The following is a 17719-nucleotide window of genomic DNA, read 5'->3' as shown; positions in this document are numbered from 1 at the left end:
GTTCCCATCCAATCCACAGAGGCAGCACAGGTTCAGGGCATGAAGTCTTACAAACCCCGAGAGAATGATGAGCTGGCCGTGGAGAAAGCAGATATAATTATGGTCCTGAAGCAAAGTAGTGACGGTGAGTAGACTGAGCATTGTCATTGCAGTGGGAAACGAGTGGACTTCTGTGGGTGGAAAATGCCACAGGGTGGCCATGATGTCTGACTTCCCAGCAAAGAGATATCCTTTTGCATTACATGGGGAAATTCAGGATGGAATATGTTGCTTTTCTTAGTTCATATTACACATGATGTAGGAGATACCATGATTGTTCTATCGTGATTTTTATTGGTCCTTAAATGCAGCTATGAGTGTCTACAGATTTTTTATTGAAGTGCTGAGGGTGTTTAGTCCACTCTCTTTGTGCTCTTGTTTCAAAGTCACCACATTCAAACTGCTTTGCTCATGTTGGGAGGAAACCTGACATCTTTTTGTTCTCAAGATGGCAAAAGGTGGTTAAAAACTTGAATATATGGGGCAAGCAAAGGAAAATCCCAGAAGCTGAGTCCTTTTTTCATCACCTCTCACCCAAATGCAAAAACAATTATCATGTCTGTTTTTCAACAAGTGTTGTTGGTTTGGTTTTTTTTTTTAACAAGGCATGCCTATTTCTGAATAGGGGGCAGTTTTACTTTAAAACTCAAAAATCTTTTGCCCAAACTTCCCAAAATTTGGTACAGAGCAAGAGCAGTCTGTCTGCAACACCTGCATCAAATTTGGTGCTAATCCAAAGTTAAGTTTCAAAGTTATATATTTTTTTGTTTGAGCTGTCCCCATTTTTAGAATTGCCTTGTAGAATATAGACTTGATTTGCTGTACAATAACATAGCTGCACCGTCATGCAACTATAATTAATGCCTGCTTTGCCCTTTCAACAATAACACAGAGCAGTGTCTCATTCTCTTGGGAAATTTTTATTGTCACAACCACCCTGTGAGTCACCATCACCACACTGTGTCTCTGTGTAGGATTTTGCATTGTCCACCAATGTGTTTTAGCATGTCTTCAATCTCCAAGTAAGGAGACTGAAGACACACTAATCATCCCTGTGAGTGAACTGAGGGATAGAGAGATAAGGACTAGCTCAAGGTCTTTCAGTGAGCCTTTTCCTGGCTAGGGATGGGGGCACTGAATCACGTTTTCCCCACTTCTCATTCTGCTCTCACACTAATAAGTATATCAAATATTCTCATTCAAAGACTTATGGATTATTGTGACAAACAATTTGTTCATTACATACAAATTAATTAAATGTGCTCAGCCAAATTCCATGTTATTTAGGGTGATTGAATGTTTTCCAGAAATTGTTTCACTGCCCCAGAAAATGACTACTGGTACAAAACAGCATGCAAAGAAACTAAGAACCTCCAACCTTCTGGTTCCAGCTGTAAAACCATTATGATGAGAAGTGATTTGAGTGGGAAACAAATGAGCTGGGAGTTGTTGCTCAGTCTTTCTCTAACCCCTCCTATGATTTGTGCATTATGCAACTGACTTGCACTATATGCAGATAAGGAGACCTGGATTTCGGGGACTAGACCACAAATACAAGGGAATTTAGCTTGCTATATGGGTTCACTGCAAGGACAGGCTGGTTCACTCCTAAAGATGGCAAACATATTATGTTTGTGCTGAAGCAAATGAGCCCACCTTCAGTGCCTTTTTGAACCCCTGTCAGGGGCTTCTACTTTTTTTGGTGTGAGAAAAATTACTCTGGTTTGGTTCCAGTGTAATCACTGGAAACAAATCAAAAGTGAGCCTTCTTGTTGTCAAGGCTTCTTGCTGTGGGAATTTGCAATATCATGAGGTGGCTTAATAAGAAAGCCACTTCAGGATCTTAGCAAATGAAAAACTTCCCCTGCTCCTTGGCAAATGGCCAGAGGAACTCTGTTAGGGCCATGAAAATGCATTCCATCACTTATAAAAATGTTTTTTAAATATTTTCTTTGCCTTGTCTTAAAGAGCTGGTCAAGGCCGATATGCCATTTGGATCTGAGGATTCCACCAAATGGTATATTACACCTCTATCTGACCCCAGGCAATCCTATTTGTCATGCTCCAGCTGGTTCCAAAAAAGCCTGTACAGATAACCCCTCTGACAACTCTATTCAAGGGTGCTGGTAGATAAATGCTGTGTTGAGGATATTGCCTTCTGTTTTTCAGAGTCTTCTTTAGTTGACACTTTTAATTTACACACCCTCCCTGTTGTGCCCGCAATTTCTTCTGTCAGATTTTCCATCTTTCACCACAACTCGCTCACAACATTCCCTGCCCCACCTCAAAATCTCTCATGCAGCAAAAGCTGGTGACTCTAGTTCAAGAATTAATCTGCTTTTTTGCCAAAGTATCCATGGTGCTAAACCTGGGGATAAGGTTTGGAACATTTGATAGCTCAGGTAACATGCTGGGTTTGAACTCAGAGTGGATTCACAACAGTTGACAGCCAACATTGCTCACATGGCAGTTCCACAGCATCCAGGCATTCTGTAGAAGTGTATAGATCACATCATTGGTTATATAGTCTCCCTATTCACTTTTTTCCCCAAATGGGGTCAATGTAAACCTGGGAGGAGAGGAAATGTCCACCTCCATTGCCATTTTTCACACAAGAGCAACAGTCTGAAAAGGTGAGCCTTAGCTATGCATGGACTTTCTTCACAAAACTGAGGATCCTGAAAAATCAGGGTTTGCAGTCCAGTGTAGAGAAGATTAGCCTCTTCAGACTGTCAGACATGAAAGCGACAAGGCTAGTACAATCCACCTCCTCATGTATTCAGATTATCCCTTTTAAAAGAGCTGAACAAAACTATAGGGAGCATGTGTTCATCTGTTTACTTGGGTCTAGCTGTCCTTGTATACTTCCTGTACGTGAAGTTATGACCACATGCCAAAAGATTACTATGGCCATATGAACTAGTTTTCATAGATTGTCAGCACACTCCCAATGTACTGCATGAATACCTCTTCAGAAAGCCCATAGCAATAGCTAAACTACTTCAGGAATAGGAATAATAATTTCAGTTGTCTTCCCTGAGTCAGTGGTATGGAGGATGTTCACTGCACATCAGAACCAACTGTGTGATAAAACATCTATCTGTATCACTAAAATGTCTGACTTAACACATTGCTATGTGAAGAAATGGTAGCTCACCATTTAATAAAGGGTCATCATGCTTGTTTTTTCCCCTGCAGGCTGGATTGAAGGAGTGAGACTCTCAGATGGAGAGAGAGGGTGGTTCCCTTCGGATCACGTGGATTTCATCTCCAGCAAGCAAGTACGGCAAATGAATTTGAAAGAGGAGCAGCGTGTTAAGGATGCCAAACAACAGGTCTTTCACAGGAATTAAGACCCTCTCTCCCAGCAAAAACACTGCAGCACCCTCTGTTGCAGCTCCCTGCCCCAAACTGGATGTTTGGTCTTCTGGAAGAGAGCTATCTCACAAGGATAACGAGTAATGCTTGGCGAGGGACATAGTCAAAGACATTTTTTACCAAATAAATTAAAAACTCATGGAAAAATCTTGTACATCACTAGGACTAGTGAAAAAATGTAGTAGGAGAAAAAAAAAGCATCAGTCCTGGCATGGTGGATGGAAAGAAGTGCAAGAGAGCTGGGTAATGGATGTTAGCGCCTCTGGGGAACTACTATTGACTTTTCCTCTGTTCAAGTGTATGGACTCCTCCTCCCTTGGGGACTGTGTTTCAGCTTCTGCTCTGCAACTGGAGGCTAAAACATTAGAATGCCAAAGTGCTTTGAATGCATACCAAAGAAGACTTTAAAGAGAAATATACTTATCATGGATATTGGCTGTTCCACCTGAAATACTTATTTTTGCATAATTATTTTATATATAAAACAGAAGTGTCAACTTCCCTTGCACCTAGTAACAGAAAGATTAACCCCAAGTCTCTAGTGGAGATTTTGTTCCTGGCACTTTCAACAGTGTCCCCCTTTAGCAAGTGAAGAATTCCTTGCCACTTACCTTACATCCAGGAAAGCTCCACCTGCAGTTAATTTCCTCATGTCAAGGAAAGGCTAGAGGGGGAAAAAAGGGGAAGTGACATCTCCCCCACTAAAAATATCAAGAAAAATAAGGTACACTGATTGCACCTCTATTTAAACAGAGCCACTGTTTAGATTACAGTAGACCCTGGGTTTTCTTCTTTGAAGTTTGCAAATGGGGCTTAAAAAGTCTTGGTAGTGATACTGCAACAAACGAGGTGTTTTTGTGCTTTTGCTAGGGAGGCATCATTTATAAGTGACCAACCAACTACCGTTTAATGATACACTGGAGAGACTTTCAGTATAGCTCTTTTTATGTTTGTGTGACAAAGTGCCTTAGAACACATGTGTCCTCAACAGAGAAGAAGCAGGTGGTGAGGCAGCTGGGCCCTTCGAGACAAATGGTAACCAAATACTTGATGAAGGAATTTGATTCTGTACTTGGAGATCCTGCTCCTGTCTTCAGAAAAGAGGCTTTGCATTGGGGAAGTTCCAGATTCTCTCATCACCATTTGAAATAAGAAGGTAGAATATGATGGAAAAGCCCTCTATCTCATGCAGGGGCCATATTGTCTTCAGCAGCAGCAGTTCAAATCACCACTGAATGAGAAACAGAACCCTAAAGCCCAGGACTGGCCCAGTGTGCATATTTTTGTTCGGGTTTACCTCTAGTGGCTTGCTCCTACACAAACACACTGAATACCTCTGAAATCCAGAGAGTTTATGCCTGCCCACTTCCACACAGGATTGTAATCCAGGGTTCCTGCCTTCAAAAAGTCCAAGTTTAATTAAATGATTATTATTTTCAACATTTTGATACACTTGGGTGTGACCTGCAGACCACTTAAATTGACTTACAACCCAGTCCTAAGCACATGCATTATAAAAGTGTCAAATGTCTACTTGGTTTGTTTGGAGGTGTAAAATAAGATGATAATACCAAGAAATTTACATATTTTCTAGCCTTTACAAGAGAGTTGGGGAATGTATAACTTTTCAGACAGTACTGTGCTTCTGGTCCCGTGGTCCTTTGCCATGCATGGGCTGTGGTGGCTAAAACTGATGGAGTTTGCAAAACAGAAATATGTTCTTCATCCTTGCCGTATAGATTGGGCTCTTCAGAACTTTTGTTAATTATATTCTGTTATTCAGACTGGTAGAACTGAGCCTTAAACTACACATTACCTGGAGATCTGTCACTCTTTCTTCTCCATGATTTTTTTTTTTTAAAAAATTTTGTTCAACCAAGCCAATGTAAACTGTGAGTCCCACCAGAAAAAAAAGAGAGAGTACATGCAGGAGATTGCCATACTTTCCACCTCTGGTTGCATTTCAGCTCAGATTTTCTCCCTTCAAGCTGCTTTTTCATCCACTGGAGAAAAGACAGCATCTGTGTAGATTTACCTTAGTATATGAGTGGGGGAACTATGGTCGTCCAAGTTTTTTCTGACTGTAATTCCTTTAATCTCTTACCACTGGTTTTGCTGGCTAATGCTGATAGGAGTTGTATGCTAAAACAATGAATCCAGAGGGTCAGATAGGTATCAAACCTTGTTCTAGTACAGTGCCCTAAACTTGGTGATCTAAATGTTCTTGGACTACAACTCCCAGAAGCCTTGACCACCAGCTATGCCAGCTACTTTCTAAGAATGTTTGGGTGTAAAAAGTTGAGAGTTCCTGGTCTAGTATATAACTTAAGGAGAGTGATTTTTGATGTGAAAAATGACCAGAAAGTATAGGGAAAGGATTGCATCTCTCTGTACCAATATTTCCTCCTTCCAGCTTGCCTTGTGCTGGAAAAAGAAGGATGGGACTCCACATAATCTACATTTCAAGTCTTCAAAGGAGACATTTGTACAATTTTCCAATAGTGAATGGCTCGTTCTCTCCTGTCTATTTAGGCTTTTCTAGAATTAACTCTCTAGCTTTCTCTGTCACACACTAACATCTGACATTTCGGACCATTGAAAGTATAAATTGTAGCTCTACATTGTTTTGAACTAGAGGAGGAACATTTAAGATCAGAGTCACCCCTCAGTTCCATGTGCACAATAGTAAATCTTGCCTAGTTGCATGGTAGCTGGGAGATCCTAGACAATGTAGTCCAAAATAGATCCTTCTGTCTCTGAAAGTTGATTTCTAAATCCACGTGATATTTTGAAATGGCCACAAGGTGGCCAATTTGGGGGGGGGGGAATAAATTCCAATTTATCTCATTATAAAATTTGTACGAGGCCTGGATTTAATCAGGGCATAGGATGCTGATATACTAGGGTGCTTCTCTGAAATAATTAGACAATTCAGATGTCTTTTCATGGGGGGGGGGAGAGTGGTGAGTTTGGTATGGGTTCTACCCTAGGAGGTTGTGCATGTTTTTGTTTTGTTTTGTTTACTCCTCTTTCTTTAGCAGTGGGCATGTAAAATTCTAATTTTCCCAGGCAATGGAAGGTGGAAGGATTATCCCTGCCAGCAAAACAAAGTATTTTCCCTATAACAATAAAGGCAATACAGAGGGGGAACGGCATATGGCTTCTAAAGTGGAGGGCAGAGGAAAATTATAGAAGACTAGCTTCAAATGGCTGAACAAATGTAGCACATATGCCCTGTTGAGAGTACTAGCGAGACTCAAATTCATTTACAGGCACCACTGTGGAAATATTATTAGAACTCACATTATGCAACGGGCACTCATGGGCACCCATCAGGAAGTCCCATTCACATCCCAAATCACATTCACCAGCACAGCAAAAACACATAAGCCAGAGCCTTAGTCCTTACATGCATTAACAGTATAAGCCATAGCAGTGAATTGCTGCAAGTTTAAAAAGTCACTTCTTGTACTTGTCAAGTGCCAGTCATGTGACTTTTTACACCAAGAAGAATACAAGCAGCAGCTCCTTTACTGATGGCAATTCCTTGCTCTGATTTATATCACTGCACATAAGTAATACAACAGTGGTCATTGTGTGGCTAGTCTTGGGGTGCTGGATGCAGTTCAGCATCTCAAGCTTGGAGAGGAATCTAGCATTTGAGGTGCCAGAAGAGAAGAAATGTTGATTTTTGTGAATGAAACATCTTTCCAGCCTGGGCAGCCAGCTCCATCAATGTGCATCTGATGCCAGGGCTCATTGGCACAGCAAAAAATAAATATAAAATAAAAAAAAAATAAAAAATGCATATGTATATTTTGTTGGCATAAATATAGGTCCCTTGTATGCATTTTTGCCCATCATGCCATGTGGAGCAAGACAGAGACTAGAGAGGCAGCATTTGCATGCAGGGAATTTCTTGTTGCACACACCTTGATAACGGTAACCCAGGGCATGGGAAGAAAAAAAATATCATCCATGAGCTGGAGGTGAAATTTCCACCAGCTCCAGCACACCCCCACTGTCTGGGAAACCTCCCCACAATATACCTACTGTAAATGAAGCATATGAGAAGAGAGCCCTGGTGGGAATGGTGGCAACTGCAGTTGCTGAGCAGATTCTGGCACCTAGGTGACGGTCCAACATCTTCCCCTGGTTCTGTGTTGCTAATACTATCTAGTTAACTAGATTTTAGCCAAATTCTCGGGCCATTTACAAAGATTCCTCTAACACATATTACAATCAGCTGGCCCAGAAAACAGTCATGGTCTCCCAACATTACTTGCCTGCCAAGTCTTTGTGGCCCACCTTTATGGTGTCATAACAACCAGCTGCCTGGTCTCAAATCTCAAAAATGGAGGCTACTGACCAGCATCCCTCAAATCAGAACCATTGCATTAGTGACACACAGCATATAAGCTGAACTCCTGTTCCACAACTACGTGGGCCCACAGTGTGTCCATGGTAGCTACAATAGTGGAAGGCAGAAATGCATTGCATAGTTGATTGTTATAGGAACTGAATGACTGTGCAATCAAACTGCACAATTTGCATTTTCTATGCATGATACCTAGCAAAGTTACACCTGTGCAACTTTGTTTCATTGTGGCAAGCTGGATTCCTGCTAGTTTCTTAGTGTACAGTATATACATGTGATCTCAGAGGGAGTGGTTGTTGTTTAGTCATTAAGTCGTGTCCGACTCTTCGTGATCCCATGGACCAGAGCACGCCAGACCCTCCTGTCTTCGATCTCAGAGGTAAGACCTACTAAATTTATTGGACATGGTGGCGCTGCAGGTTAAACCGCTGAAGCCTCTGTGCTGCAAGGTCAGAAGACCTGCAGTCGTAAGATCGAATCCATGCAATGGAGTGAACTCCCATCGCTTGTCACAGCTCCCGCCAACCTAGCGGTTTGAAAGCATGCAAAATGCAAAAATGCAAGTAGATATATAGGTACCACCTTGGTGGGAAGGTAAACGGTGTTCCGTGTCTAGTCACACTGGCCATGTGACCACAGAGGATTGTCTGCAGACAAACTCTAGGTTCATGGGTTGGAAACGGAGATGAGCACAGCCCCCTAGAGTCGGACACGACTGGAAAAAATTGTCAAGGGGAACCTTTACCTTTACCTTACTTCAGAATAACTAGGCTTACTGCCTTACACTGATTTTGACAGCATTGCAACATCACAGACTTAAGACAGTATGATAATCAATGGCCAAAATCCTGTTGTTTCAGATAGATACCACGTAAGCCTTTTTATCTATGTTTTTACTCCTTGGCAATGCGAAAAAGTTCTAGATGCGTGACTGCCCATGGTTCAGTTTAAAGAAACAGATGAAATATATGATTTAATGATGGTAAGTGGGTATCATTTTTGTGAAGCTCTTATGAAATTAAGAAGTATCATATTAAATTAACAAGTTTTGACCAGTTCCCAAGACAAGGGCTTCTGCCTTGCAGGAAAACAGAGATAATAACTGAAGGAATTAGTGCCATTGGAGACCAGTGCCATGGTCATCCACAGCAGTGCTTCCCAACTTTGGGTAACCCAGGTGTTCTTGGACTGCAACTCACAGAAACCAAGCCAGCACAGCTGGTTGTGAGCATTTTGGGGAGTTGCTGTTCAAGAACACCTGCATTAACCAAAGTTGGGAACCACTGATCCACAGTATTGTATTCCTGATGAATAGCTAAGGGTGTAAAACCTGGACAGTGAAGAAAGCTTTAAAATATGGTGCTGGAGGAGAGCTTTGTGGATACTCTGGGCTACGAAAAAGATAAGCAACTGGGTCGTAGAGTAGATGAAGCCTGAACTATCTCTGGAGGCAAAAACGTTGGAACTGAGACTGTCTTAATTTGGGCACATCAAGAGAAGGCAAGATTCTCTGAAAGACAATAATTCTGAGGAAGACTGAAGGCAGCAGGAAAAGAGGAAGACCAAATATTAGATGGATTGACACCCTAAAGTAACCAGAGGCTTGGGTTTACAGGTACTGAACAGGGCATTTGATGACAGTACATATTGGAGATCACTCATTCATAGGGCTGCCATTTGTGACATGAGAGAATTGATAAAGGACAATTCTATAAACAGTATAGAGAGAGTGTGGAAAGAGCTTCTGATAGACAGAAAGGCTAATTTTTGCAAGAGTCTATGAAACGTTGGAAGGGTTCCATAAAGGGAGACTTTATAGAGACCTTTCTTTTCAGCCAAGCTTTTAAGCAATAAGTATCTAGCTAACACTATATTTTTGGAAATTTAGATATTTTACCACATTTTTAAAACGTTTCAAATTCGTTTTTAATCCTGACTGTTTAATTGTTTTGCAATATACAGTTTTAGATGGAATTTTAACTTATTATTGCATGATCTTAATTGTTGTGAGCTGCCTTAGGTCCCCCCTATGGGGAGAAAGGCAGCATATTAAATAAATAAATAACTCTCTAGCACCCCAACCCATCTTCCAGTTTTGTCTAATGGAACGAGGTTTTCTGAGCAAATGTAATGCATCAACATTTCCCTTACACTTGCTGCTCTAGCAAAGAGAGGATGGGATGACTCTCACATGGTCCTACATGCACATACTGGTATAATGTATATTACAGTAGTGGTGATTGGGGAGACGGGATGCAGTGTGGTGGAGATGCAGATACAACGCAATCCTGTGCGGGTCTATTCCGAAATAAGCCATGCCGTGTTTAACTAACGCCCAAGGAAGTGAGGAGAGGGGCTGTAGCCTTCATTGTTGAAAGGCCTCTCTTTTTACAGTCCATTTTGGCTTAGATCTGGGGTTAGGTTCATACAGAGAGTGCTTGCATCTGCCTTCTACAGTATGCACACAAAAACCTTACGTATGAGGGCTGGAGGAAAATTTTATTCCTGTAAATTTCGATGTGGAGGAAGAAACGACGCTGTCAGGTAAGCCTTCCCAAACAGGCGTTCTCATTTCTAACGCACCAAATTTGTTCCCTATCAGTTCCAGGAGGCTAGAGAGCCGTCCGGGAGGGGAATGATGAGCTGCAACCATAGTTTCTCTTTTCTGAGTATGCAAGGTTTATTAGTCTGCAATCTTGTACCTGCAGCTGGACAGCAATACTGCCGCACCTAACCCCCAAAGTACCCTACACAAGGCGAACAAAATACATAATGGGTACCTCCACACCTCCCTGTGTGTGTGTGTGTGGAGAGATCTCCAAGGGCTGGGGGAGTAGCTTCACTCCCTCCGACCCACCCCCGTCCCTGACCTCTCCCTCCCTGGCCAGGTGGCCTTGATGAGGCTCTCGGCGGGCGCCGGCACCTCGAAGAGGAGGAGGAGGAGGAGGAGGCGCCGCCGGGCCTGGCCGCGGGAACTCAAGCAGCCCCGGCGCACGCGACGAGGGCCGCCACACGCCCTCAGGCTGGAGCAGCGCGCGGAGGGCGAGGATGGAGCAGAGCTCGAGGCGCGAGCGGGGCGCCCCCCAGCAGGACGCGGGTAACGTGCTGGCGGGTGGGCAGGGTGGAGGCAGGAGCCCCGGGGTACACACAAAGCTGGTGTAGCCCTCAGGTTGTGTCTTCCCTGGCCGCCTCTCTCGTGTTTACAAACTTCGAAAGGAACGGGTAGGAGAACCGGCCTGGGCGGAAAGCTGGCTAATGAGACTTTTATTTGCCTTGTTTAATTGCCAATATCACCCCCCAGGGCATGGCCCAATCATGGCCCCACAAGAAATCAGAGCCTACCTCACCTCTCCTTAATTATGCACGCTGGGCCCATTCGCAGCCCAACAAGGGGAATAAAAGTTACTAGGTTTTAGTAGGGCGGTCATTAACGTTTGAGGACGTTTCATTAAACGTGCTCTAGGTAGTGCATCTCTGAGTACGGATTCACTCCTGTGATCCTGCAAAGATGTGAAACCGTGGTTTTGTGGGCGGTTCCAGAAACAATTCACTTTAGGGGTCCCAGGGGTGGGACCCGCTCTGCAGCATCTCTGTTGGTTTCATTAAAGGTTGTGTACCAATGCACACCGGGAGTAAAAGGAAAAAAATCTCAGGCACAAGGGTAGTTGCCTTCAAGTAAGCATACATAGGATCCGGCTTGCTCAGCTTCCCCAAGTGAAGTGTCCGAAATGAAAATGCTGGGACCTGAGTGGGCCTCGAGGTGATGTTGACATGACAAAAGGAGTCAAGCCTGATGGCCATTGTAGTCTAGACGTTTGGGGCCCGTTTTGGAAGAGTCATATGCAGAGCTGTTTTTTCACTAAAGCAGGGGGAGGGGGTTTCATGATTCAAGGTGACCTTGGACACCCCTCCCACCCCCTACACATTTGCAAGAAGGGGAATGAAATACTGTAGGAGAAGCCTGGCCCCTTGCTTTACGGAGAAGTAAAGCAGATACCAAGGATAATTTCATTTTCCTGCTTCTAGTTTTCCAGAGCAAAAGCACGTTTAGGCCAAAAGCATGAAGTACTTCCACTTTCTGTTTCATGTGTGAAAACATCATAGGCTAACACATGGAGTTTAAAGATACTTTTGTCCCTTTGAGCAAAGATATATGGCAATGTAGACCTAACAGAACAGCTATTCTTCCACTGTTCCCATAGTGACTTGATGTAAAGAAGCCAGAAAAAAGTGGGTTAAAATCAACATTTTTGTTGGACAATAATACTACACTGCTACAGAAAATCACTACTGTTACAGTACATTTTGTCAACTTCATGTCCTCCAGGAGGAGTTGACTACAAAGTAGATCACTCAGAAACAATGTTTGGAGGTGGTGGTAGTTATAGCAGCAGGTTAGGAAAGGCTGGTCTCCGCTGTGATTTATTCTTACAATCAGTCCTTGCATCTCTTGGTTACAGTGTGTGCATTTCCAGGCTTTCTTTAAAAAAAAACACTATGAGAACTAATACTTTAAAATACTGTATAAGCTAAAATCCTGTTGCATACCATATCAAGAGAAGGGGATGACAGAGGATGAGATGGTTGGATAGTGTCATTGAATACCAACATGAATTTGATCAAATTCCAGGAGGCAGTGGAAGACAGGAGGGCCTGGCATGCTCTGGTCCATGGGGTCCCGAAGAGTTGGACACGACTAAACAACAACAACATACCATAGGAAATGACACTAGAGTAGACCCATTGAATCAGTGTGGATTTTGTGAGTCAGCCCCTTTCAAATAGGCCTATTCTAGTTGTGGCTTGCTTTAGTGTAGTGACGTGCAGTTAGAGTAGGCAAATTGCAATCAATGGAACTTACACAGAAGTTCTCACTGATTCAGTGGGCCTACTCATTGCAAATTACTTTGCTAAGCAACAGGATTTCAACCATAGAGTCTGTTTTAAAGGTGGCCATATGTCTTTTCAGGAAAATCATTCTCCATATGAAGAAGATATATCAGCCTTTTTGAAGATATATAAGGGGCCACCCGACCACTACTGAACTTCCCTGGTTGAGCAGAGAAACTTTGATTGAAGAATGTATCTAAGCAGTCCTATCTCATTTTTAAAAGTAAAATTGTCCAGGGGGTTGTTTTGTAGGAAAAGAAATAAGCCACATATGGTGATACAATTACTGATGAACAGCAGGAAGGACGTGGCCTGACATGAACATTAGATATGTACATTCTGAAGCCACTGTTTCAAACCATTCCTCAGAAATAACTCATTATTGCCTGGCTAGATATTTCAGCAAAACTACAGGGACCTCTATTTATTTTACAGATTGATTGATCAATAGATTGATTTCCAGTGATCTGCAGAAAATACAAAGCTCAGGGCATTTGAGAGAGCTATTGGACACTGTACCTTGTTTATTTGCTTTGATTTCTAGCCCATCTTTATCTCAGTGTCACAAGGTTGTTACCTAGTCACAGTCTTTTACAAGATGTGACAGTTATTGAAGTGTGGGAATTTAGGAACTTGAGCCCTGGAGTTTTTTGTTTGTTTGTTTGTTTTCTGTTTTGTATTTCTTCCCACTGCCTTGCTCCATCTGCCCTAAATTTAAAAATCTATGGCTGTTAGGTTGAAATGGCTGTGCAGATTAAAGCAGCTTATTCTTCCGGGGGGGGGGGGAATGGTACAATTAGGTTTGGTAGACAGAGAGTAAATGTTCATATTGAGAAGCAGTCAAACTTATTCTTAAATCACATAGTGAAGCTTGCTTTCACCAATTATAGTTTCAAGGTATTTAATATTAATTTAGTTATTCTTTAAGGGCACTGTAGTATATATATATATATTTTCTAAATCCAGTCTAAAATTTTAAAATTGCATGTGTAAGTGTGTAATGCATGTTCTATTTACTCAGAAAGGAGTGCAAAAAGAAGCAAGTGCCACCTCTTTCCCTATCATTCTTGACTGCAGTCTTTTGATTTAAGCAGTTTTTTTTTTCTTCCATCAGTATCCCTTTTTTGCTATTGGAACTGGGCTTAGTGAAACCTGCCCAGAGTGGGGGGAGCAGAGCAGAGTGAGGGAAGGTGAACAGCCCATCTCTGGGCACATGTTTTAATATCACCCCTGCTGTTCCTGCTTTGTTTGGGGAAAAGAGGCATACATGAATGGTTCTCCAGTACTCCAGGTTTGGCCCTAAATGGAGGTGAGTGAATACTTTTGAGAAAATTCTCCAGTTGGCTTCCATGAAACATGCATCAGTAGAGAACTGGCCGTAGGCACAACCAGCCTGTAAAAACAAACTTCATGTGTGCCAGCAAGAGTTCTGTATACGGTGCTGTTGTATCATTGAAGGATACAAGGTTCAGTTATCTGAACAGTAGTGGGATTGAATGGCGCACTGCAATGTTTGATACGTGTCTTTAGCAGAGCACACATTACACTACAGATTAAATTACACTATTCTATAATATATAGATTATACTGGGGGTCCCTGCACAGGTGGCGTTAACATGGGCTAGACAGTCCACTCACCAATCCACTGTGGACACGGATGGTGCAATTCTACCAGTGGCTCCACAGCGCATGATCCGCTTGTCACTCCTGGCAGGAGGTGGGAGGACAAGTGGTAATTTCAGTGCTACGTTTTTTGAGCAAAACCTTTTTTAAAAAAATATTTAAAAATAGCCCCCTTTTTTCTTTTTGCAGCAAGCAAGGAAGAATTTGAGGAGCAAGAAGGGAAGAGACTGAGGGGGCCATTGTTGTGCTCAGAACAATTTGCTCACAATGAGAAACTTGTGAGTGAAGTTGGAATCGGAAATAATATGGTGTCTATACACCATACTGTTATTATAGAAGATGAATCTCAGAAAGCTTTGGAGAAAGGAGAGGACATTGCAAAGGAAGAAGAGCAGAATGTGCACTGTTATACAGGCAAGCAACCTGAATTACTTGCTCCACAGCCATCAGTTTTGGATTCTCATCAGCTCAGTTTCACAAACATAGGTAGGCACCTACCTACCCATTTCAGTGATATGAACACTGATCCCCCTGCTCCAGATCCTGAACTGAACCAAGACGTTACTGGCCAGCCAAAGTCACAGGGGCAAGCAGATAAAGATGCCATGAAAAATCAGAGCATTCTTGCAACAGGTTCTCTAAAAGCATCTCCTTCTGCTCTTGGAGACCTGCATCAACCAGAGCAAATTCAGGGCATGAATCAGAATCTAAGCCTGGGCCATGTGACTCGTAGATCAGCCAGGTGTGCAACAGTTAATTGCACAGGTCTGCAGTCCTACAGGCTTTCTTCACTCCAGGTTTCCAAGAGTGAGCCAGACAGCACCAAAGAAAAGGAAAGTTCTCCAGAACCTCCAGAGGAACCTGCTCCACCTGCCCGGAAAAAGACACGTACATTCTACAGTGCTGGTGAGCTATTTTTAAGAAATGTTACCAACAGTACTACCAGGTTAGGTTATTAAGAATAGATTCATACTATCTGGTGCATTTGCTCTCTATAGTGTCTGAATGGTAAGAGATTCTTAGGGTGGTCACTGTAGGATGTATATCTTTGTTCCACTCTGCTGCTCATTCTTTTCTAGATATGTCAGTAAGGAAATAGTGCCCTCCCCCAACCCCCAAATGATTGTCTTTTAGGAACTACAGTCGTGCCTCGCAAGACGAGTGCTTCGTTTTACGACGAAATCGCATAATGACGAAGTTTTTGCGATCGCAAAAGCGACCGCAAAACAATGTTTTCTATGGGGTTTTTTTGCTTTGCGATGATTGGTTCCCTGCTTCGCTAACTGATTCTCGTAAAACGATGATTTTAGAACAGCTGATCAGCGGTTTCAAAATGGCCGCCGAGTAAAAAAAATGACCGCCTGCTGTTTTCTGGGATGGATTCCTCGCTGCACAGGCAGCGAAAATGGCCGTGCTATGGTGGATCTTCACTGGACGGTGAGTTTCAAGCCCATAGGAACGCATTAATCGGGTTTTAATGTGTTTCTATGGGCTTTTAAAAATCGCTTTATGATGTTTTCGTTCTACAGCGATTTCGCTGGAATGAATTAACATCGTAATGCAAGGCACCACTGTACTAACAATCAATGCAAAATATCTTCTAGCTATTGGGAAATATTCAGTAAGGTTCTGCAGTTATGTTTAAAACAGGTGTGGGCAGTTTGCAACTTTTGCTTGCCATTCCCTTGGGCCCGCAGGTGATTTCAAATGCCCTCTGTAAGAAATTGGCTCTAGTCAATTATGTCCTTTGCCCAACAGCCAGCTGGGTGGGGAGGAAGCAGGAGTGTGAGAGAAGGAGAGGGAGAAGCAAGAGGTGTGGGAGAAAGAGAAGAAGAAAGGGAGCTGTCCTGCCCACTTTTGGCTTGTCCCACTCACCATTGGCTTCAAACCAATGGGAATGTGTCTTCCCATAGAAGAAAAGAACCTACCTATTGGGTGTCATGAGAAAGCAGGATATGATCATACTGGCTAGAGGACAACCATCTTACAAGGAGAGACATTTGTGTTTCTCTGAAATAAGGAGTTGGGATCTCTCATCATATTTTCAAACCCTTAAGCAGAACATGAGTCCCAAGGTTATTTAAGGAGGGCCAGGAGCATTTTTTAAAGAGGTGCAAAGGCAACTCAGATTTATAGTCTAATATAATGTAAAATGAGAGTAATTTAAAATGATATTAAACTATCTACTTTGTTTCAGTTTTTTACCTATGCGGTGTGTTTTTCCCAAGTATATAGACATGTCTTAATATTAGGTGGAGAATATATTTTAAACATAGAGGATCAATACTTGAATGTTTCTTTGTTTCATCAACCCAAGAATATAATTCCAATGTCTACAATCTCCTCCCATATTATATCTGTGATTAACTGCAGGCTCTTTGGTTTCATCACCAGAAAGATTGTTTGTTGCCTCATTGTATTAAGAGTTCTGCAGAGTTCAGTGGCTTAAATTATCTGACTGTAGAACCAGAGGTTGGGAGTTCAGCTCCTGCAAGAAGAGCCAACCTGTTGATGCCATACAGTTGTTGTTATTATTATTTATTTATTTATTAGAGTTCTTCATAGCTGGCTGGGTAGCTCAGTGTGTTAGTTATCTGGTTGCAGAGCCAGAGACTGGGAGTTCAATTCCATACTGTGCACCCCAGAAGAGCCAGCTTGTGTTGTCTTGGGCAAACTGCACAGTCCGAGGATGCTCCCAGAAGAAGGTACAGTGGTGCCTCGCATTACGTTAATTCGTTCCAGTGAAATCGCTGTAGAATGAAAACGTCGTAATACGAAATTAAAAAGCCCATAGAAACTCATTAAAACCCGATTAATGCGTTCCTAGGGGCTTGAAACTCACCGTCCAGCGAAGACCCTCCATAGCACGGCCATTTTCGCTGCCCATGCAGCGAGGAATCCATCCCAGAAAAGAGCGGGGAGCCATGTTTTTTACCTGGTGGTGATTTTGAAACCACCGATCAGCTGTTCTAAAATCATTGTTTTGCAAGAATCGGTTCCCGAAGCAGGAACGGATCATCGCAAAGCAAAATTCCCCCATAGGAAACATCGTCTTTGCAATCGCAAAACCTTCAACGTAAAGCGATTTTGTCATAAAACGGAGCGCTCGTAATGCGAGGCACCACTGTACAGTAATGGTAAACCATTTCTGAGTACTTTCTACCTAGAAAACACTGAAAAAGGGTTGCTATAAGTCTTGATTGACTTGTTGGCACATACAGCGGTGCCCCGCAAGACGAAAGTAATTCGTTCCACAAGTAGCACTGTCTTGTGAAATTTTCATCTTGTGAAAAGCGGTTTTCCATAGGAATGCATTGCAATGCATTCCTATAGGAAACCTCGCAAGACGAATGAATTATTTTCATCTTGTGAGGCATCAGTCTTGGGGGGAAAAATCGTCTTGCGAAGCAC

General features: G+C 42.6%; 2 protein-coding genes across 10 annotated transcripts in view; both read left to right on the top strand.

Annotated features, from left to right (window-relative positions):
- Positions 1 to 3849, top strand: part of ARHGEF5 (Rho guanine nucleotide exchange factor 5) — a 90350-nt gene extending 86501 nt beyond the window's left edge. For all 5 annotated transcript variants that reach the window (XM_078394136.1, XM_073000928.2, XM_073000930.2 and 2 more), the window contains 2 exons: positions 20 to 124; positions 3238 to 3849. In XM_078394136.1, the coding sequence (XP_078250262.1) occupies positions 20 to 124; positions 3238 to 3392 (260 nt within the window). In that variant the 3' untranslated portion in view covers positions 3393 to 3849. The remainder of the gene's footprint in view (positions 1 to 19; positions 125 to 3237) is intronic.
- Positions 3850 to 10186: 6337 nt separating this feature from the next.
- Positions 10187 to 17719, top strand: part of NOBOX (NOBOX oogenesis homeobox) — a 36338-nt gene continuing 28805 nt past the window's right edge. For 2 of the 5 annotated variants that reach the window (XM_078394138.1, XM_078394137.1), the window contains exons 1-2: positions 10678 to 10892; positions 14502 to 15214. In XM_078394138.1, the coding sequence (XP_078250264.1) occupies positions 10693 to 10892; positions 14502 to 15214 (913 nt within the window). In that variant the 5' untranslated portion in view covers positions 10678 to 10692. Of the gene's footprint in view, positions 10340 to 10677; positions 10893 to 11325; positions 11471 to 14497; positions 15215 to 17719 lie in introns of those variants that run through there. The other 3 variants (XM_078394140.1, XM_020785788.3, XM_078394141.1) reach the window with 3 other exon arrangements.

The sequence above is a fragment of the Pogona vitticeps genome, chromosome 5 (assembly GCF_051106095.1).
Source record: "Pogona vitticeps strain Pit_001003342236 chromosome 5, PviZW2.1, whole genome shotgun sequence".
In the NCBI taxonomy this organism is placed as follows: domain Eukaryota; kingdom Metazoa; phylum Chordata; class Lepidosauria; order Squamata; family Agamidae; genus Pogona; species Pogona vitticeps.
The sequence above is the reverse complement of the archived record's forward strand: the minus strand, read 5'-3'. Positions and strand labels throughout refer to the sequence as shown.